The sequence below is a fragment of the Cololabis saira genome, chromosome 11 (genome assembly GCF_033807715.1).
Source record: "Cololabis saira isolate AMF1-May2022 chromosome 11, fColSai1.1, whole genome shotgun sequence".
NCBI lineage: Eukaryota > Metazoa > Chordata > Actinopteri > Beloniformes > Belonidae > Cololabis > Cololabis saira.
Genome location: NC_084597.1, coordinates 21444386 through 21468165, shown reverse-complemented (window position 1 = coordinate 21468165; position 23780 = coordinate 21444386). Strand labels below are relative to the sequence as shown.

At 42.9% G+C, this 23780-nt stretch overlaps 1 protein-coding gene across 2 annotated transcripts in view; it reads left to right on the top strand.

Annotated features, from left to right (window-relative positions):
- ttc28 (tetratricopeptide repeat domain 28) overlaps positions 1-23780 on the top strand; it is a 145375-nt gene that overhangs the window by 12728 nt on the left and 108867 nt on the right. Inside the window, exon 2 of one of the 2 annotated variants that reach the window (XM_061733978.1) lies at positions 1686-2042. In XM_061733978.1, the coding sequence (XP_061589962.1) occupies positions 1686-2042 (357 nt within the window). Of the gene's footprint in view, positions 1-1685; positions 2043-16378; positions 16605-23780 lie in introns of those variants that run through there. The other variant, XM_061733979.1, reaches the window with a different exon arrangement.

Genomic DNA, 23780 nt, shown 5'->3' with positions numbered 1-23780 from the left:
TTGGTGTCCCGTTTGCCAAAAACTGCAGCATGACACCAAGTGGGTCGGCGTCGCTCTGAGTAAAGTTTTGCCTGCAATAAGATGTTTTCTCTTTTTGTTTTGAATGAAACATAAAGCACATCTTCTTTGGCTTCTTCCTTTTGACCCTCTCCAGCAACGCTCCTCAAAAATTTACATTTCAGAGTAATATGGCTCTGGTGTGGCTCCACATCCTTCCTGATGTTCATTGAAGGACAAACCATGAAAACAGTTGTTCCCTAAGTTTGCAAGTCTTTAACAACAAGAATCAGACCTTTTTTTTTCTCTCCATGTGTGACAGTAAAGCTGAAGAAACACCTCCTGTTTTAGTCCAGTTTGGCTTCCTGGAATTCTTGTTATTCTTAAAATGTAAGAATAATGAGAGAGAAACATTTTTATGACTTTCTTCAAAGTCAAACAATTACATGTATGAAGTTGACTGTAGCCTTGAACAACTTGAGGAGGTCCAAGCGCTGATGTTTTGGTGCAGAAGCTTCTGAGAGGCTCACCTGGAGACTCACTTGTGGATGGATTTTCAGTAACATTTTTACAGACAGGGGCCTCGTTGCAGGTCATCATGGGAATATCTAATGAAATCAACCAAATCATTGACTCTCACGAGTCTGGTTCATGCCTGGGTACAGTTTCCAAATGTCAGAAGGTCCCACATTTATCTGTTTGAGCAATAATACACAAGTGTAACCTTTTGAAGTTGCTTTGTTGTGAAATGTGCACATGAACCCCCCAGAACTACAACAAAACACCTTTTAAAGATGGCTCCTCAAACCAGGAAAAACCAGACTGCACCGATAGCTGAGAAGTCACGCAGTGAGAGAACACTCCAAAACCACAATAAAAATGCCAGATTACAGTTCGCACTTGCACGTTGGGACAAATATTATAAGATCCTTGGATAAAATCAAACTCTTTGATCATGCCGACCATTGATCTGTTTGGAGGACAAAGGGGAAGCCATACCCATTCACTTAAACAAAACTGCTTCTCATCCAGTGGGTCTGGTACCCCTCATGATTCTAACTGGTACAGAATGCTCCTAACCAGTCACAACTGTTCGGGGGTACAACTTTTGTGCAACGACTTCTAAAAAAAACAAGGGAGCTGTAGAATTGCTGCAAACATCTTTGATCAAAAAGCTTTCTGTAAAACTCCAACCTGGAAGTCTTCAGGATTGGGTCCACATTGGGTCCTCTGGTCTTTAGGATGGAACAGAGGTCATCTGAGATTATTTCAAATGCACGTGTAGTGTATGGAGCTAAACAACGATTTAGAGCTACTCGTGGAGATATTTCAGATAAGATCAGGCTTTTTTCTCCATTTCTCGAGCCACGCTGATGTGATGGCTTCAGTCACGAACTCCAGACATCTGGAACTTCAGAGCCTTTTGGTAATGAGAAACTGTCCTCTAAACCTTTTTATTTTCCTACAGTAGATTTAGCTGAAACTAGAAACATAACATTTATTTTAAATCACTGGCTTGATATTTGTCACTCTGCTTTTGTATTCTCTGTCTTTTCCTCATATTCGAGTTTTGATGATCTGTCTTGACGATGGTTGAGTAATAATAATAATACAATTATAGATATTTGTAATTAACTCCCCCTCTTCCTTCCCTCCTTGTCCTCTTCCTTTCTTCATCTCCTCCTCAGTTCTCTCTCTTTGGCTCTCGCTCCACCAGCAAAACCACCAACCCTCCCTCTTCCTCCTCTTCCTCTCCTGTGATCTGTTCATCACATGCGCATGAACAGGTGGATCGACTGTCCGGCTGCGGGCCCGCCGTCCTGAGCAAAGCCGACTTCCTGGAGCGCGTACGCCACAGTAATCTGGCCTGCCAGCAGGGGGAGTTTGAACTGGCCGTGCGTCTCTACACGGAAGCGCTCAGCGCTGACCCGCAGAACTGCATCCTGTACAGCAACCGCTCGGCAGCGTATCTGAGACTGGGCCAGTACAGCACGGCTCTGGACGACGCCATCAAGGCTCGCCTCATCAACCCCAAATGGCCCAAGGTAAGAGTTTCAACTCACGGTGATCCTTCACAGCTCAATCACACACTTCAGATGAGGCTGCGATGGTGACAGGAGGATGGATTTTTGTTCCGGAAGAGTGGATTCATTCCATTAAGAGGTTGGTCGGGTGGATTAACTTTTCACTTGCCAGCCTCTCACAAACATCACAGTGAGGATATGTTTACTTAAATGTGGGATGTAAACCTTTATTAATGACGTTAACGCTGTGTCCTTGTTTAGTTATAGTTTGACTTCCCCTATTCCCATCTGTCCTGGTTGCACCTGTGTCTCATCTTTCCCTTCCTCCCTGCTGGTCCGTACTGTTTAACCTCCCTGACTGTGGTTCATTCATGGTTCTGTGGTTCTTTCTCTGTTCTGTGGTTCTTTCTCTGTTCTGTGGTTCTTTCTCTCTGTTCTGTGGTTCTTTCTCTCTGTTCTGTGGTCCTTTCTCTCTGTTCTGTGGTCCTTTCTCTCTGTTCTGTGGTCCTTTCCTGGTTCTTTGGTTCATTCCTGGTTCTGTGGTTCGTTCCTAGTGTTGTGATTCCTTCCTGGTTCTGTGGTTCTTTCTCTGTTCTGTGGTCCGTTCCTGGTCCTGTGGTTAGTTCCTGGTCCTGTGGTTAGTTCCTGGTCCTGTGGTTAGTTCCTGGTTCTTTGGTTCATTCCTGGTTCTTTGGTTCATTTCTGGTTCTGTGGTTCGTTCCTAGTGTTCTGATTCCTTCCTGGTTCTGTGGATTTTGTTTGTAGTCCTTCAGATTTTTGCTTGGCATTTAATTTTTTTTAAACCCCTATCACCTCAGTATCCTTGCCTTGGGTCCTCCTTCGCTCACCTCACAACATCAACTTTGATTGACATGCGGTGGGCGTGTTCACATTGGCTCGCTGGACAACAGGGATGTAATGTTAGAGCTAAAAAGGCTCCTGCATACAGCTGGTGGTGCATTCTGGGTTGTGCCTCTGGTGAGTTAAAGTCAACGTAAATGCACATCTCTACTCACGAGATATTTTCTCTCCTTTGACCTCGTGGTAAACCATATTTTGTACATTTTCAGCGATGATCTTTGACTTTTATGATTGCGTGAATAGTGGTCGGGACTTTGAGCTGAGTGTGACCGAACTGTGAGGACAACAGTCCTCATCTATTGCCACTTTTCCACTAGTCTCGCCTCAGAACGGCTCGGCTCGGCGCGGCTCGGCGCGGCTCCACCCGTGTGTTTTTGCACAGCCAGGGGAGAAGTGGGGGGGGGGTTGGGGTGAAGCTGCTGTGACGTACTCGATTGCGCAACACCTTTGTTCGTGTCGGCGCTGATGAGAAATCAGCTGGAGCTGCGAGCGGCTGAGAAAAAAACAGCCCGTCTACATCCCTTTTTTAATTTTCTCAACAGCCACCAGGTTTATGAACATCTGCACTTCAGAGTTGGATCACCAAACAGACGTTTGTGCTGTATAATGAAATCGCCGCGAGTCGCCTCGCGCTGACTCCCGCTTCCTGATTCAAACGTTTGACGGCCCCGCCCCCCGACCAATCAGAGGCGTGGAGGGTGGTGACGTCGGAAATAGTCCCTGCTCAGCCCGGATAGAACCTCGCTAGAATGGTTACAGAAAAATGTATCGGCTTGGAGCGGCTCTACCCGTCTCAGCCCCTAGTGCAAAAGGGCAAAACGGGGCCGTGGCGGGTAGAACCGAGGAGAAGCGAGACTAGTGCAAAAGGGCTATATGTGTCGTTCACATTGACACAAGGTCATTTCAGATGTCCAGTGCCTGGACATCACTTCCTCCAGAGGATCAGATCAGAAGTGCTACTCCACTCCTGAAGTGGTGTAGCCGTGGTGACGACAGCGAGGGTTCGCCGTCCTTTAAGTCCTTCCACGGAGGGAATTGGGCAGTCAAGGGACCGGCTTGGCTGGACCAGCTCTGTCTGGACAGCTGGGGCCCGGCCAGCTCCACTCGGCTTCCTTTCTCTGTGAGAGAGAATGGACGGAAGTGTGTGTGTGTGTGTGTGTGTGTGTGTGTGTGTGTGTGTGTGTGTGTGTGTGTGTGTGTGTGTGTGTGTGTGTGTGTGTGTGTGTGTGTGTGTGTGTGTGTGTGTGTGTGTGTGTGTGTGTGTGTGTGTGTGTGTGTGTGTGTGTGTGTGTGTGTGGGGTGGGTTAGGGAGAGAGAGAGAAGCTCTGCATGCCTGTTATTTTGTTTTGGAAACCCAGGTCGGCCTGAGTTTGGCACTCCAACACAAGAACAGAAGCAGCATTCCTGCGTGCGGCTGTTCAGTGGCGGTGTCGTTGCGGTAAGCTCGCAGCAGCATTCACCGTGGGTCAAAGCCAAGGTCACGAATAATGAAGTAGCAATTAGAGAGGAGCTCTCTGAGCGCCATGTTTACTTCTGCTTCACCTCTCTCTTTCTGCTCCCCCGCTGTTTGCCCCCATCCACGCTGCTGCTGCACACCCAAACAAACACCCACTGTATCACACACACCTGAACGCACACCCGCTGTATCATACACACACACCCAAACACACACCCACTCTCTCACACAAAGAGCGGCTCCGTCATGGGAACAAACGGGTGGAGCTTTTTAAAGCGGCTGATGTTGGCGTGTTCATCCGGACGACGACTGCGTGCAGAACAGAAACTTCTTTGCATGTCGATGCTGTTTTCTTCTTCTCTTCAGGCATTCGGCACAAACACTTCAGAGCTTTTGTGTCTTTGTGATTCAAATGAAGTTGCTCCACACAAGTAAGACTGCTGCGGGAGTGGGAGCTCCTCTATTGACTCACTGGAGTCAGGCTCGGTGGTTTTATGTCTGAATGTTTTCTGCCGTATTTGCTGTATTTCTTTACTTTCAATGGATCTCTTCTCCGAGTCGTTGCCAGGTTTATCGCAGCCTGAGAAAAGCGTTGGAGACACCCCTTGCTCTCACAAGCCAAGACGTCTTGTTTGGCCTCCCGTGATGATGCAAAGTGGATCACAACAATCACCGTTTTGTGTTGCATGTCATGGGAATGTTGATAGCAAACAATCTGTGGATAGTCATTTCCGGTTCCAGTTTGTTCTGGAGGTTGTGATTGTGGATCCAGATGTTTTTTTGTCCACTGCGATATTCAGTCATTTTCATCTTTCATCTAAACAAAGTCAACAAACCAACAACTAAGGATGATTTATTTGTTTATTTGTTCCTTGAGAGGAAATTCAAGGCAATAAATGAAACAGGGTCGTTCGCCAGTGTCGTTCATCCCCATCCTCGTTCTACCCTCGGAGCGCCACTCGTGTTAGTTTTCATTCACTCACACCATCCTGCTGCTCCTCAGCGTGCACGGTGCCATCATATCCTGGTGAATCACCTTGCATGTGACGCAGCATCACTTGCATTTAATGTTTTAACCTTCCAGATGTCACATTTCTGCTCAGCAAAGCACAGACGGGCAAACGTAAACAGCAATGACAAGCTTTCCAAGAGTACATGTTACCTGGCAACTGTGAACTTATGTCAACTAGTCTAATGTCAGAAACAAGGAAATGCAGCATTTCAGCAGAAAGTCCTTGTGGTTCCTGTGAAACATAGCGGCGGAGACGTGATGCTGTGGGCTCTTATTGTAGTAACAGGACAGTTAAAAGTAATTCTGTCAACTGAAATAAAAATATAAACGAGAGTTCATGAAACTAAATCAAAACTAGAATTAACAATACAAAAATAACTCTATACTATTAAAATACTAAATACTATTTCCCAGCTTTCTACAATTTGCCAGTTTGGGATAAATAAAGTATATATATCTATCTAACTGAAACAAAATGTTTAAGTGCTCTCGGGTCGGAGGATTTTGTGTGCATGTGTGTTTATTTTATTTATTTCATTTAAACATTTCCTCTTTAAGTGTTTTTAAATTTTGGGCTTTGGAAATTTTGATCAAATGTAACAAGTTGAGATGCACCGATGCGGTTTTCTGTGCTGAATCCTGATCCAGGTCTGAACTGCTCATACCAGTTTACCCACAGGCTGAATTTCTGATTTATGTAAAAAAACTTTTGATTGTTTTTAAGACATTCAAGGCCTGTTTAAAATATACATTAAATGCCATAATAGGTCTCCTTTAATGAAGTTTGCATTGCTAAAAGCCTTTAAAACCGCACTGTAAATGTCCTATAATTTCCTCTTAGTTTGGTGTATGACTGGGGCTTAAATCCTCAGGGTGGAAGTTGGGTCTGAACTGCTGCCGTGCTCTGTGAGCTGCAGCGGGAATCAGAGCAGATCATCAGCACTTCAAGCTCTGATGGGCTTCGGCGGCTCTGAAGTGGAGGCCAACCAGATGGCAGCCAGCCCCGCTTGTTTACAGAGAAGGCTGAGGGGTCGGCCCCGCACCGCTCGCGGCGGCCCCTGTCATTAGGAGACTACTCCGTAACCACATGCTCCATACGTGCAAAGAAAGTCCCATTTCCAGAGCTAAAATAGTCTGCTTGGGAAGCTGCCCACAGGACGGTCCATGCTCTGAAGGGAAAAAATGGATGCAAAAGGTTCAGATCGATGTCCTTTCCTGGGCGGGGAACCTTGAAATGACTTGCAGCTTTGCAGACTTGACTTTTTATTATTTAGGAAGAAAAACCTGAGTAATTTAAAGTGTCTCAATATTCCTGGAAACAACTTTGCATGTGGTACTAAATATATATTTTTATACTGCAACTTCGGCGTAGGGTACGCAGCGACGTGCACCATTCTGCGTTGTTGTAATGCGGAACCATAAATCAGCCTTTACCCGGTATATAAACCTCTGTTCCCGCTACAGTTTTAACTAAAAGAAAAGGCAGAAAATGTCAGAAAAATAAAAACGTAATAAAGCTAACTGGGTAGTTTTCAATTTTAGGTCCGTAGTCATTCATGGATAAAACGAGCAGCACTGGTGTCTAATGTGCTTCAATACAGCAGGGCTCATCATTTTATTTTGAACACTGCCAAAACTCTAACTTAAAACTTAACTAGAACTTAAAATTTGCTTGACACAAATGAAAGTTCAATTGAAACACCTGGGAAAAACACGCATTTTTAGGTTAGAAATAAGAACATTTCTTGGTAAGATCCTCAGTTTTTTGAGTGAACATAGTTAATTGTGTTGTGTTGTGCAATATTGGCTCATGCGATATAAAGAATCCTCAATATATTTATAAATAAATGTATGTTTTGCATTTTTTGTAGTAGGTGGTAGATCATTTTGACTTGATCATTTTATAAGTAGCTCTCATGCTGAAAAAGTGTGAGCACCCCTGATTTAAACAAACTAAATTCAAACCTCGTGCAGTCATGTGGGTGAACTGCAGCAGTGGCCACTAGAGGGCAGCAATGGCGTGCTGCAAACGTTCAAGAGGCTTTGCAAGACCCTCACAAAAAATCCAGGTCAAGCTGATCCAAACCAGGACCCACACCTTGATCCAGACTGTCCAGTACTCCATATATAGGATCCAGGGCTGCATTGTTCTTCGGGTTTTCCTCTCCTTCAGGATGTAGTAAGTTGGACCGGAGCTAATGATCTGCTGCTAATCAGGAGATTTACGCCTTCCTCATACCTGACTGATGTCTGCTGTCTCAGCTGTAAACACAGCTTTTTCATTTCTCCCGTCTTACATGCAATCATCTCCCTCACGTCGGGTACCTCAGCTGCCTGTGAACAGGGAATTATGGGGAAGGAGACAGATAAGAGCAAAGGGAGATAATAAAAGATTGTCTCGGCTGGACTTCAACGTGGCATGGCATGAAAGGGAATGTCACATGATGAGGATTTAGATCCGAGCTGTTCCTCAGACTGAAACCCCTTGTTCAGCACCAGCGGGTCAGAGTTCCCTTCATTTATGTCACTCTGGCTGCCATTTCTGTTGATTTATGTTTAACTGCATTCTAGTTAGGTGTTTATGTAATTAAAATTTCATTTTTATTAACAAAACATGTATAATTTAAGTGATAAAGTTAGTATGCACTCAGTGGCCACTTTATAAAAGAATAAACACGTAACATCAAAGAAATAAACCTGTTGTAACATACTTTTGGAACTGTTGAAAAAAAAATCTGTTTTGATTTGAAGGAATATGTGATTACTTTTAGGAAGTGGTCTCATGGTAGACTGTCACAGTCTGCTGTCCTAATAATTGTTACTTATGATGGAGATATATGACGATATATGATCAATATCTAAAATAATTGATTGGACACAGTTGAGCCTGGCTGTAACCGGTCTGCCCAAAAAAAGAAAAATGAAACCTCAGTCCTGCGAACCCAACCAGGACTCAAGTGTGTGACGGTGAGAACACGTCAGACTGCAGTAACGCCAGCAGACATACGCGTCACTGAGCGCCGGAACCTCAGAAACAAGAACCCAAGCCCCTCCCACCCTCCTCTGTCCACGAACCCCACCGTGCCGCCTTTGGAGGATTAACTCCCCCACAACTCAGCAGTTTCACCATCAGATACTGTAGGGTTAATTTTCTCCCATATGTTCCCACTTATCTTTAACCCCGAAATTAAATTCTAAATTCATGCGTTTCAGTAAAACTCTTGAAAAGCTGCAGAACTGCAGGGAAATGAAATATGCAGTTTTTACCCATCATGCTTGCTGATAACGGGGAATTTACTGGATAAGATACTTTCTATATTCTTATGTTTAATGGACATTTATATGTGTATTTATTTTAGCTGTTATTTTGTGGCACATTAACACTTAAATACAGATTAATTCTATCACAACACTGATTTATTACAGCACATATGGTACTTAACCTTAATCTGTAATGTTGAATTTAATTTCAGTTCATCATTTGTCTAAAGTGCAAAAACGTCATGTAAAAAGACTAGTTGCTGTGAGATTCTGCCGTTCTGACTTCTTTACAACGTTGCTCCAGTTTATTTAAGTGTTTTTTCGTTTAACATTCACTGAAGCAGATCTTAAGGTCCTGTTCAGGTCTGGGTTTGACCAGGTTCAGGTCCAGATTTGGCCCAGATCATTCCAGAACCTCAAACCTTTTATTTTTCATCACTCTGGTGTAGATCTGGTGTAGATTTCCGATTAGTAAGTGTTTCTCTTGGCTGTATTCAAAAAAAATCCCCCAAATAAAAGGAGGTGCATCTCTGGGGGAAAAAAATAAACTGTACCAACAAAAACGATGATCTGGCAGAAGAGCAAGGAAATCAAGAGTGTAACTACTGAGGGAAGCACAGATAATACCATGCAGGTGTGATAACTGATGACAGGAGACAGGTGTGAATTACAGACAGCAGCCAAAACTGACAGCAAGCACTCAACCTACCATAGCTGTACCTGCCTGAAATAAGGTGGGCGTGTCCCAGGTGACTTCTCAGACCTGTTCGCTCTGCCCACTTACATACAACATGTCACTGTGCAGTTCGAGGAAAAAGAAAACCTGTGTGCTGGGTTTGACCAGTTCTTCTTCTACAGTCGATGAAATTCTAAATGATGACATTAAACAGAAATTTATCCCATTTACTTTTGAGCGGGAGGCACAGCAGTCACTGAACACCTCCTGCAGAGATAATGATTTATGGATGTAAATATATAACAAGACAAATATGAAACAAAGTCAGTAGAATAATTTATATACATCTCTAGGGGAGTTAATATATAATGTAGTTCTACAGATGAATGTTTTATCAGAAAGGAAACTTGCTTAATGAGTGTGTTGATCATAATAAATTAACTTTTTAATCTATGCATCTGTTGGCTGAACAAAAGACAAATGAAAACTCAAGCTCAGAGAAACAGCAGTGGACACCTTTTAATATTCTGACAGTTAAACAGTTTGTAGTCTCGGATAAATAACAGAGTTAATTTCAGGCACTTATGGGCTCCGCCTCCCTCCGGACTCTTCTCTTAATTGCAGAGTAACAGCTTTTGTGCAGAAAGGTGCGAGTCTCTCCAGCATTATTTCAGCTGCTATTCCTCTGTGACGCTCTGCTGCTGTCACATCCAGGCGACTGGTATGTCAACCTGCTGAATATGACCTTCACCAGAGTCCTCAGGGGGCGCAGCCCTCGCTGCAACATACCTGTCAGGCTTTCCCTGCTAATAAAGTCCCTGATCAGACAGGCTGGGGTACCTGTTGGTGTGTGTGTGTTCAAGAGCATCATATGCACAATTTAACACAACAATGAGGCACAAACAGGCTGAATTTGCTCATTTCCATCTGCAATTAATGGTACCAATTGTGCAGCTAATGGTGGTGGTGGTTAATGGTACTAACAGATGGCTGCGTGCAGCGTCAGTAGGTCTGGAAGAGTCCGGCTGCTCCAGTGTTTGGATTCGGAGAACCTAAGCTGCCCCAAGTAGCAGACACCCTGATCTCCAGCCGGAGGCTGCTAGTTGGGGTTAACCAGACGACGGACGGAGCTGCTGGATCGTTGTCTCCTTGCTTCGGCACTGAGCTACCTCTGTCCCTGGACCCTCCCAGGCCAACCGGGACCAGTGGAAACCCTTCTATGTTCATCTACATCCTTCATGGAAGGGTAACCACCTGCCAGTCAACCATGACTGCTCTCCTGTAATTGCAGAGGTGTCAAGTAACGAAGTACAAATACTTGGTTACCTTACTTAAGTAGAAATTTTGGTTATCTATACTTCACTGGAGTAATTATTTTTCAGACGACTTTTTACTTTTACTCCTTACATTTTCACGCAATTATCTGTACTTTTTACTCCTTACATTTTAAAAACAGCCTCGTTACTCTATTTCATTTCGGCCTTTAACAAAAAACTATTAAATTAAAAAATTAAAAAACAGTTAAATTGCTCCATCCGGATAGAGTGAATTTGGTTGTGGTTGTTTCAGATGTTCTTGTCCAGTTTTGTTCTTACATCCGTTGCCCTCAGATTCCTGCAACTAAACTTGGATGTACATTCCAATAAAGGTTAGGATAAATGATAACATGCCTCTGAAGTTTGACTTTTTGCACCATTACAATATTTATAGGCAACTAGTCATCATATCTCCTGCTCTCTGAAACACATGTTAATGCTCAATAGTACACATATATGGTTCTTTAATATATTTGCATTATACTAAGATGCATTCATTTTCAATGGCTTTTGTCCTTAATGGCTTTTTCCCCCTTATATTACTTTTACTTTTATACTTTAAGTAGTTTTGAAACCAGTACTATTATACTTTTACTTGAGTAAAAAACTTGAGTTGATACTTCAACTTCTACAGGAGTATTTTTAAACTCTAGTATCTATACTTCTACCTGAGTAATGAATGTGAATACTTTTGACACCTCTGTGTAATTGCCATGTGATGAGATGTCTCGTGATGTCTCGTGATGTCTCATATCAGAGTGGGGTGTCCCTCACACTCTTTATTGTGTCTGTCAACTATGTTACTCTGCATAAAGTTCCCTGTATATCAGTCACGTCTGTGCTCAAGTTGTTACAGTTATTATTCAATCAACTAGATGCCAACTACAATACAAGTAACGGATGCCTTGATTTATTTATGAAATAATCACATTTCTTTTGTTTTTAACTTGTCTCTGTTTCTGTTGCCATAGATGTGTTGTTGACCACATCGAACTTGAACCCATAATTTAAGGGGTTAATTGTTTTAGCAACGGCTGGTCATGTTGGTGGTTTAGAGATGCCCGCCCACCACCACAGGCTTTTCCCACTCTCACCCACTTCCTAGGGATCAGAGATCAATGTCACAAGCTTTCAGCTTTGTTACTCAGATCAATATTTATTTTGAAAGCACAGCTGGACAGATCTCATAACTGAACCCCCCCACATTGTTTGGTTTTGCTAGATCACGCTTTAACCGCTACAAACCTCCATGTGACCACGCGCCTCCATCCTCTGAACTGTTGACCTGCACTTCAGCCAGCGATGGGAGGGGATGTGTTTTATTGGGGTAACATTGATTTATTTTGAGTGTCGGAGAGAGACGAAGGGAGAAGGCCCCAGGGGTTGAAAGTCAGGGAGGTGATGAAACATCTTTTTAATGGTCAAATAGTCACCAGTTTATCTGTTGAGGAAGAACTGATTTTTATTTATTTATTTATACTTTTCAATGACGCAATTTCACTGTGCTTCAATCAAAGATGAATAAGAAGTTGTGATGAGGAGGAGGATGGAAGGATAAACAAATTTAAAGGAACTCTTTACTTTACTTTACACAGGGTGTGAGATTTGGTGTTTGTGCTTGGAGTGTTTTAAAACAAAAAAAATCTTGTTTAGGACCACCAAAATCCTAGGACCGGCCACAGTGTGACATGGACATGTTGTTATTTAGCTGAACTTACAGTAATTTTCAGTCAGCCGTTTTTACATGCGTCAACTGGGGGTTGACTTTAAGGCTGCAAAGGCGACAGCATTTTTGAAATTTCAAAAACGAAGGGACTCAGACGAGGAGAGGAGCCCTGAGAGTAGAGAGAGAATGTTGTCTGCAGAGGGGGAGGATGAAAGAGGAACAACAGGTGAAATACCTGCTGTAGCTGCAGAGAAGAGTGAGCAGATTAGACGTGTGTGTGTGTGTGTGTGTGTGTGTGTGTATCTGCAGCAGTGTAAGACAGTGTGTGTGAGCCAAAGATGAATTTTCTCATTTGTGGTGGACGGCTGAAGGCCCCACAGACTGATGTAGCCACACTGGTGCAGACTTTACCTCACTCTCAAATGATGTTTACGCTAAACCCTGATATATTTTTAAATGCTTTTATGCGTCAGGGTTTTTCCCTTCTTTAGCTCTGCGCTGTCCAAGAATGAACCGCCTCACACTGATTTTATCACATTTGCTGCCTTTAATTAAATTTAAAGACACCTTCTGTAAGCATTACCAGTCCAGACCACATGGGGGGCAGCACAATGTGTGGCATTAAATCAGCAGCAATCTGAACTGTGCCAAGATTTAAAACCACACACACACACACACACACACACACACACACACACACACACACACACACACACACACACACACACACACACACAAATGTCAGAGAAATAAGAAGCAGCCTGCATTCGAAGACCCGTCAGGACGTGTGAGGAAGCAGCGGTTTTATTAGATGTTGATGAAAGTACTGACATACTGATAAGGTCATCCAGACATTTTTAGAGGTTAGAAGGCAGATTCGTCTGTCAGGTGTTTTTTGTTTTTTTTTACAGCAGCGCTGTTGTAAAAAAATAAAAATCACGAATTTATATATCTCTCACTAACATTAAAATGCAGAGGCTCATCAGTTTCTCTTTGACAGTAGACATGAAACCGATTTTACATCCATCACTTCTTTTGATTCCAAGTGTGGGGGGGGGGGGGTGCTATGAAAAGCAAAATGTAACAAAAAAAGACCTCAAAACACACAAACACACACCTCAGCCTGGCCGTGGCATCCATCACTGCCGCGGTGCGCGTTGGGTCGTCTCGTTTTGTGCGGGAAGCGCTCCATCACACTCACTTCCCTGACATGTGAAGTGTCGGAGTGTGTTCGTACATTGACATGTGTTTGTGGAAGAAATGATGGCCGTGTGCGGAGGGAAGGTTATGATGCTGCTCAGAGAAATGATGACGATAGAGACTCAATAATGCTGGTCATCCCTCACCTCCTCTGATGAACACGACTTCCAGCAGCTGAAGGAAATGACTGAGGTCAGGTGAGTTTACCTCTCCACCTAAATGCTGCCAGGCAGCTCAGTTGGACGGTTTTTGACTGTTTATTTTTTGGTAGGTCACTCTAATGTCTGAACCATCTACTGTATGAGAACAACTGGAAAAAAGCCATATGAGATCACTCATTTACTTTATGAAGCCTGGTTTTCCTCATACTTGAGCAACAAGTTGCAAACAGGTGGAGCTAACAGGTTTCATAAGCTACCGGTATGGCTTGTCGAGTTTATGTTACCCGGCGTTGGTGCTAATATAGCTTTACACTGATTCTTATGAAATCAATACAGAACAAAGACATTTATCATCATCATTGTGTTTCTAAAGATCGTTTAAAAACACGTTCAGGGAGTTAAGTCCTGCATCCTGCGTGTGGTGTCGCTCCAGCGCTGGTACCGAGCTCAGCCTTCGCTCAGCCTTCGCTCAGAGATGGAACCTGAGCTGCAGTTTTATTGTTGGAAACAGGTTTTTTCCAGACAGATAAGACTTTCCAATATTCTTCAGCAGCCGGTTGGTGTTTGATGTTCACATTAATACCGCAGAAGTCGGTGCTCTCCCTCTAGGCTTTACCTCATACATTTGCATTTTCACTGTCGGTTTTAATCCTGTGGAAGTTGTTTTTTTTTTTTTTTAAGAAAGTATTTCTTTTTGTGCATCAACGTACCAACAAACTTCTCGCGCTGCTTCCAGTCCTGTTGTGCGAGTGAGTTTGAGCTGTGTGCTGCGTGCGCTTGGGAATTGTGACTGTGATTATTTTTCCGACACGTCCTCTGAGAGTCTGTCAGGTTGTTTTCGTCTGTGAGTCTTCCTCCGGTGTGCAGGTGTCCGTCATGTTGTCTGACTGGGATGGGAGCATGAGGAATAAAACAACACGTTTATCCTGGCCTCTCGGCTTCCAGAGTCTTCTGCCTCAGTCACAAACGCGCTCGCACTGAGGCCGACACCTGTCACGCTGGCTGTCCGTCACTGGTGCAAAGTTTTGCGGCTCTGTCGCAGACAATCAAATCAAATCAAACTTTATTTATAAAGCACCTTTCATACATAGAATGCAGCACAAAGTGCTTTACATAAAACAAATACAAACATAAAATCTATTAATGCCCCCCCTCAGTAGATGTTTCCTGTCTGACTTCATCCGTGTCTCCTGGTTCTGGAGGGATTCTGGTCCATTCGTCTTGCCAAGGTTGCTTCAGTTTAGTAAGGTTTTTGAACATTCACATCTATACAGGTTTCTCAAGGTCCACTACAGCTTTTCAATTTGGTTCAGTACTGGACTTTGACCAGGTCGTTCCAGAACCTGCATTTTTATATTTTTCACCATTCTGATGTGGATCTGCTGCTGTGTTTGGGATAATTTTGTGTCACATGACCCAGTTTCAGCTAATCTTTCTCCATCAAACATCCTCACATGTGTCTCTAGAAGACTCTGGCCTACAGAGGAGTTCATGGTTCACTCTATGACTCACAGTTGTCCAAGTCCAGACCATCATCCTCCACCGCCGTGCTTGACAGTGGGTCTGAGGTGGTTCTGCTGGTTTCCTCCAAACAGTGGCTTTGAACATGAAGACCAACCCTTTCCCCTTTGGTCTCATCTTTCTTCTTAAAACTTCTTCGAAGATCTTTCTTTGTACAGATTGTTGGACTCATATTAATATCGTTCCTGCAAATGTGCCACATAAGTTATCGACATACGTCAGTGCCGTTTTGAGTTTTTCTGGGGGCCATATAGGAGATGCTGTTTTGGGGCTCCCTTTTTGCCAAACTACAGGGAGAGATTCCTTACCCATTGGACGATCCATGACCATGTCGGAATCTACACTTCACGAGAAAAACAGGCTATAGTCATGACAACCTCTCATATTTAAGCCAAACATCTGAGTTATTGAAGCAGGATAACTGATCAGAAATAATTATAGAAGTAAAACAATAATCTTATTTCAATAAATAAAACTGTTGTTAAAATAGATCCACAGATTCCAGAAATAAGTGAGGAAGGATGGATGGATTGATGGATGAATGAATTGATATATGAACGGTTGCATAGATGACGAGATGGATGGATGGATGAAGTTATGGATGGACAGACAGATGGATGAAGAGATGGAAGGATGGAAGGCTGGATGCATGGATGGATGCATGAAGAGATGGATGATGGATGGAGAAATGGATAAATGAAAAGATCAATGGATGGATGGATGCATGATGCAGGATTCTAACAGGAAGACCTCCTGCTGAGAGGGACGTCATCACAGACAAACGTTACCTATTAACCTATTAAAGAAACTCCCCCTACACTGAATTGGCAACATTCAAATTTGCACAAGATTTTCTTTTTGTTATAATTTATTTTAATAGTATTTATTAGTTTTTAAAATACTCTCACTAAAATTATGTAAGATAAATTACAAATGTGTTCGTTGAGTATTGAACATAAATAGCTGTTCTACATTCTACAACCTTTACAACTAGAGTTTGGGGTGTGTGTGTGTGTGTGTGTGTGTGTGTGTGTGTGTGTGTGTGTGTGTGTGTGTGTGTGTGTGTGTGTGTGTGTGTGTGTGTGTGTGTGTGTGTGTGTGTGAGTGAGAGAGAGAGAGGAGGGTGTGTCGGTGTCGGGTTTCCCTCTCCTCCTCTCGGATCTCTCCTCAGTCGCGTCCTCGCAGCCTCGCAGGAGGAGCTGTCGGAGCGCACGGACGATGCTGGGCTCGACCCGGCGGCTGGATGACAGGACGTCGCGCTCCGCTCTCCAGCCTCATTATAACCGGATTATAACTCATTTATTCACACCGCTCCCCCGTCCAGCGGGTCCTTCACACGAGGCGCCGGACGCAGCTTTGACATGCGTCTGCCGCTCCGCACCGGCTCCTCTGACACTTTGACGCCTCGCACATCTGGATAACAAATATGATGAAATGGCAGCCGCGGAAGAAGGTGAGTGAACCGTGGATATCTGGTCGGATCTGCTGCGAAGTTGCAGCAGAATGTGTGACAGGGATAAACGGCGCAGTCACGGACACTTTATGAACACTAATCCGTTAATAGCCCCTATTTCAGAAAAAAAAAACACTGCTGCAACATGTCTGTGAAGGATTATTAGAGGATTATGCAGGAGATAAAAAAAAAGTCCACATAACTGAATAAAGTCCCTGAAAGCTTTAATGCACTGCCAGAAAACTGGCAGCCTGTAAGGAGAATCAGAAGTGTAACAAAGGTCAGAGCCAAAGCAGAGGATCAATAAAACTTGGGAATATAATAGATAACAAAACCTGTGTAATGATCGGTCTTGCACACGTGAAGATGCATGATGTCTGGTGCTGCATTCATACTTTTTCAGGCTTAAAACTGCTTCATAATCAAATGTATTTATCAACAGGGACTCCACTCTTCATTTATTTATTTATTTTTTTACACTTTGTCATTTTCACCAACTAAATGAGTAAATTTAGGTAACTCTCATCACAGCTTTTCCTAATTGCAGATGTTATTTTGTCTGATCCTCCATTTTGTAACATCACCTGACCAACTCTTGATGAATTTAGTTCATCACACCAACGCACATATGATGGAGTTTACTTAAAGCATCAACGTGGTGTATCGTAGTAAAAAGGGAACAAAAATAAAGGTGTTGACCTCTTCGGTGTGTGTGCCGCGTGCCCCATTGTGGTGAAGTCTGTTCGTGTTTGAGCAAGGCCATATCTCAGGAAGGGTTTGACAGATTTGGCTGATACCTCTGTGGATCCTTTACAGTCTTCAAAGAGTAGTTCATAAACCCACGTGACTCCAGGAATGATCCAATAGGAGCCAAGAGAAAGTGAGTGTTCCCTCAGCATGGCGCTCGGTAATCCCTTTTTAGCAGATACGGCTCGAGAGTCATCAAAACTGATTTTGATTTGTCTCAGAAACTCGTGATTACATGAGCGGAGTGGAGTTTTACGCTGGAATGTGGTTTGTGATGGTGGAGTATCAAAAACTGTGAGTAAAAGTACACGTCCTCAGTATGAAACCAATTCCCGATACTGGTATCAATGCTGGTCACTGAGTACTGGTACCGGTATCAGCCCTGAGCAGCAAACACAGAACCCTTCACCTTTATTTTACTTTATTTATTTTATTTGTAAATAATAATCGGGGCATCTGAAACCTGATAAACATAATGAATGGTGCTCATCTTTCTTGGGAAATGTCCTGGAAACGAGGTGGAACCCAGGTGAAGGTTGAGCTGCGTGAACGAGCTGCGTGTTTTGCTGCGTGAATGCCTCTCTCCCCGTAAGATCAGTGCTCCTCAGCGTGCAGGGAAGAATGTTTAGACAAGGCGGTTGCTGATATATTAAAACCTCCTCTGTCTGTGTAGTGGGCAGCGTGAACTGTCAAGGGATTCAAAGCCTAACCAAATTTGTTTCTGGCTCAGAGATCACAGGCGGTGGCGTGTCCCCTGGAAGGAATCTGGGCCCTGATCTTGAAGTGGTTGATCCAGCTGTAAAGACTGGAGAGCTCCCAGTTGGAGAAGTTTCCGTCTCCTCCAGCGGACCGATAAGGCCAGAGCCGTCAGCTGTTGGGCGCTTATGGCAGCGATGAGGCGAGGAAACTCGCATTCATCCTCTCTGACCCTGTTAATTGGATGTAATTAGGCATAATTCAGATGTTTTCGTTTCAGATAATTTATTAAATCAGTTGTGAGTTTATACCAAATACAAGCATCAAATGTGTCTAGTTTCCGTGCTTTAAGAGGACTTAAATTTCTCAGCAGCTACAAGGTGTATTTGAATGAATGTGGCATCAAAATAAAGGTGAGATTACAGCGGGTGGGAACAATTAATTGTATTAATCACCAGACCAAAGTAAATGTGATGGAACACCAAAAAACCTGAAAAGAAACAGAAACAATCTCTTTAGCCGTCATATGTTTGGGTTCACGTGTCTCCAGAAATCCTCTCCAAAACATCTCACCATTGTTGTCCAAAGATTGATTTTCCTGTTCCTGTCCGAAATAGAGATTCTGGAGATAGTTTCCAAATTGGTCATCTTGGCACATTAAGGTCACTTTCAGACCAGAGCTCTTTGGTACACTTTAAACAGACCAGAGTCTGTTTCCTTGGATGTTACGCTTCGGTTGACCAGGTGTGAAAGCTCATCTGAACTCTGGCAGGATTCAAACAAGCAAACTTTGATCCACCTGTAAAACAAGGTTGAGTCTTCGTTTGCTTTTAAGTGCGTTTTTCTTCTGGGTCGGTGCTCGTTTTGAGAAATCCCCCCCCCCGCCCCCCAAGCGACCAGCGGTTGCAACTGTGCGACGTTGTCTATGCGAAAATGAACCAAGCCAAAGGGAGGTGTGAAATCTTTCGACAATCCTGGCCCAATCGAATCAAGTCCTCCAGACTATCCGGTAGACTTGTAGTCAAGACCGCCTAAACTGAGACCAAGACACTACCAAGACCCAAGAGTATCAAGACCAAGACAAGACCAAGTCAAGACCAAGACTAGTTCAGCTCAAGACCGAGACAGAGACCAAAAAAAACCTAGTTATTTTTTCATCTTGTGTGAGTTGTAGAACATAAGTACCATCCTGGGTTCAGCTGCTTAGTTTACATATGAGGTTGTATTCAACTGCAGCACAATAACACAGAGACAGTGGATGTGTTATGTGTGAACTCACTATAAAAGTTTTTCATCAATTAGCTGAGATCAAATATGTGTGGCAATTGCACTACAGCTATTTCTACACTATTTGATGATTACTGACTACTAACTAGTGCCAAAGTCATAACAAAACAAGTCTCCAACACCACCTTCCACTTCAGAAAAGTCTAATGAATAGTACATTTGACTGATTTTAAATTTTACTTAATTTGTAAATGAAGCGTGAATTTTAAATATTAACGATGCACACGATTATCGACTTGAAATTGCATTATTTACCATTATAGTAGCCACATAACACGGTATATGAGCATCACTAAAATAGACCTAATGCTTAATCAATCACAACAATATGCAAATATTATGCAAAGGCCAATGATGCCATATATTTATTCAAACAAGGCCATTTTAATCACAACACTTTAATTAAATACTGGCACACATGCAGATGCACCAAAACATCAAATCAAATGCAGAATACAAATAGTTTACAAAACATTAACAAGGCGAAGAACTGGTGATCACAAGATTCTGTCACCTTGATATGTGCAACAGCATCTCAATTGAGATATGACGAGACCGAGACACCTGAGACCGCCACAAGACCAAGACCAAAGACTGTCGAGGCCGAGACAAGACCAAGACCACAAAAAGTGGTCTCCAGAACTAAAAGTCTATTATCCGGGTGCATATGCGTATGCTAAGTCGCATGTGTCATTCAGGTTTTTCATCTACCAATCTATAAAACGTCAGATACTAACATATAACGCTAACCTCTGGGTTGAGTCATTTGAGTTCCTCAACCGACCTCTAGGGGTTGGGTCCAAAATCACTGTAAGGCTTGTCTGACTGCAACAAGTCCAACCAAACCGAGCAACAGCGGTTTCAGTGGAGCTTGATAGTCCTGGTTTTAGCTTTGGAGGCACTCGTTTCAGATGTTCGGATCCTCTTTGGTTTCTTCAGCATCTCTGCCATGATGCCAGTCACCTTTCTGTAGCTAGGCAACAGTATCATTGTTGGTGTGTCATCATAGCGAGATACCTGTTCTCACCAAAGGGATCCAGGCTGGACCACAATCCAGTCTTCAGTGTATCAGTGGAGAAGGTCCCATTTACAAATACGTGTCGCTGAAACATCAGAAGGTTCAGAAGACTCCGTCAGAAGAGCGTTGCTTCAAATTGTAGCAGCCAGGTAATAAAGGAAGTTTAGATCTTACATCCGGTAACTCAAGTCTTTTAAATCTTGAAGGTGCTGAACATATCCTCACCCTGGATGGAAGACTCAAAACTTTCATGTTACCAAAGTAAAGCCTCGTCTCCGCAGATGGAGCTGATGGCGTTGTTTAAAGTGACAGAGTTGGAGAATTGTGCTTTTAGCTGGCATTAACTTTGAAGAAGAGACACACAGCTCGCTCTGTGAAGACTCCATGCGGACCTGACGTCTCACTTAAATTTCATGCTGGGCTGCCTGGAGATGTTCGTAGGGTGACGAAAGCCTGAGAAACATGCTCAGTGGGTCATTTGGTGTTTTTATGGTCGTAGAACTCCAGCTGCAGTTGTCCCCCTGTGGCTGTTGCACATGTTTAAAATACTTGTCTTTAACAACTTTAAACAAGTATGGGTGTTGATAAAAGCTCATAGAAAAGGTTTTTGTCTTTTGGTGCTTTTATTTTGAAGCTACGGAGCCACAATGTATTAATTTGAATCAAACGCCCGATGCCATGAAATCGATATTCCCTGTCTGCTCAGCACCTCGTGCCACAAATTAGGCCCGATGTAAGCGTGCAGACACGGACCAACACACACAGAGTACACACAGCTTACCGGATCGTCTCATGTAAAGAACGACACTCCTTTTGTAGAAAGAAAAAAAAACGGAGTGAGGTTTAAAAAACAGAAATGAAAAGGATGGAGAATATTTTTGCCAATTTAAAAACAGACTGATTTTTTGCCACTGTGGTATTAATGAGGGAAGGGGGGGAGTGAAAACGGTGGCCAAGTGACGGAGGAGCGATGAAAAGTGGTGATGTGGCTTCTACGTCTGCTTTTATGTCTCTGCGATAGCCTCAGTTTCATGTCCACTAGACTCTAGAGTTTGATACGTAATGAGCAGGTGTGCACGGCGCACTCATATTTGTCCTCATTAGTGTCTGATTTATGGCAGTTTCTCCCTCCTTGACCCATATAGTGTCTCTGGGTGTCGAGTGGATCCTCCAGTCCTCCAGCTGGAAGGTCACAGGTTTGATTTTCGGACCTGCTGCGTGTCGAAGCATCCTCTGCAACGAACCTCCACTCTGACCCTAATGCGCTGATTGGTGTTCAGTTATAAAAACAAAGCGCTGCATCCTGTAACGAGAGTGTACAGTGGGGCAAAAAAGTATTTAGTCAGACACCAGTTGTGCAAGTTCTCCCACTTAAAAAGATAAGAGAGGCCTGTAATTTTCATCACAGATATATCTCAACTATGAGACACAAAATGAAATAATACAGAAAATCACATTGTCTGATTTTTAAGGAATTTATTTGAAAATTATAGTGGAAAATAAGTATTTGGTCAATAACAAAAGTTCATCTCAATACTTTGTTATATACCCTTTGTTGGTAATGACAGAGGTCAAACGTTTGCTGTAAGTCTTCACAAGGTATTCACACACTGTTGCTGGTATTTTGCTTCAGCAGGGGGACACTCTGATAATAATAACTAATAATTGCTCCCACAGTTGATTTCTTCACACTAAGCTGCTTTCCTTTTGCAGATTCAGTCTTCCCAGCCTGGTGCAGGTCTACAATGTTGTTTCTCACGTCCTTTGACAGCTCTTTGGTCTTGGCCATAGTGGAGTTTGGAGTGTGACTGTTTGAGGTTGTGGACAGGTGTCTTTTATACTGATAACCAGTTAAAACAGGTGCCATTAATACAGGTAACAAGTGGAGGACCGAGGAGCCAGAAATCTTGTTGGTTTGTAGATTACCAAATACTTATTTTACAGAAGAATTTACCAATTAATTCAGTAAAAATCCTACAATGTGATTTTCTGGATTCTTTCCCCCCATTCTGTCTCTCATAGTTGAAGTGAACCTATGATGAAAATTACAGGCCTCTCTCATCTTTTTAAGTGGAAGAACTTGCACAATTGGTGGCCAACTAAATATTTTTTTGCCCCAAACAGGACTGTCTCAGAAAATTAGAATATTGTGATAAAGTCCTTTATTTTCTGTAATGCAATTTAAAAAAAAAAAAGATAGATTCCCAGAATATATTCCCAGAATATTTTAATTTTTTGAGATAGGATATTTGAGTTTTCTTAAGCTGTAAGCCATGATCAGCAATATTAAAATAATAAAAGGCTTGCAATAATTCAGTTGATTTTTAATGAATCCAGAATGTATGACAGTTTTGCATTACAGAAGATAAAGGACTTCATCACAATATTCAAAATTTTCTGAGACAGTCCTGTATATTTATACAGACCGTAAACTCTTTTACAAACCATGAAGACCGATTTAAATCTTTATCATTTAAGTGTTGAAACTTTCCTTAGATGTCTGCACCTTGACTGGAGTGTTAAAACATCTTGATTCTTTTCACAGTCACAGCCCCTCAGCACCTGATGTGCTCGGGGAGGTTTCAGTTTTCAGGGTTTTTCTTATTTTTCTTTAAGGATCGCGAGTTCTTCTGCTGTCTTGTGAGTAATCTTTCTCGCTGCAGAAGGTAGAGTTCAACTCCAGATTGATGTGCAGCATCAGTTGCTTCTTTAAGGTCAGCGCTGATGTCTTTCCTCCTTGACGCTTAAGGGGAAAGTTTCGTTTTTTACAACCTGGACCTTATTTCTGGCATTTTCTATGGTCGTATACTCACCCAGAGGTGTTTGGTGTCATTTGGAGTCCTTCGGAAGATATTAGGAGTTTTGTGCGAGCCGCTTCTCCATATAATGGTAGCGAATGGGGGCACAGCGGGACACAGACGATGCAGCGTCTAAATAACACATTATTGCCGCGAAACTCGTTCATTTCTTTTATGAATCACTACATCTGCTTCTGGGCATCTTCCAGGACCTGTTGTCTACATCCGGGGCTGTGTGTGTAACAAGGAAATCAGTTTGTAAACAAGACCTCTGACCTGCATGACGTCATCTCTGTGCGCGCATCCCGGACAGACAAAACGGTACAAAACGGTACAAAACGGTACAAAACGGTACAAAACGGTAAGGACGTCCATCATATTCAAAGTCGTCGTCCACAACCTCAGAATTTGACAAATATTCAGACATGTTTCAAATAACTAACAGTAAACTAACAGTAGCGAACTCCGTCATGAGTTCAGAGGTCTTGTTTACAAACTGATTTCCTTGTTACAAACACAGCCCCGGATGTAGACAACAAGTCCTGGAAGCAGATCTAGTGATTCATAAAAGAAATGAACGAGTTTCGCGGCAATCATGTGTTATTTAGATGCTGCATCATCTGTGTCCCG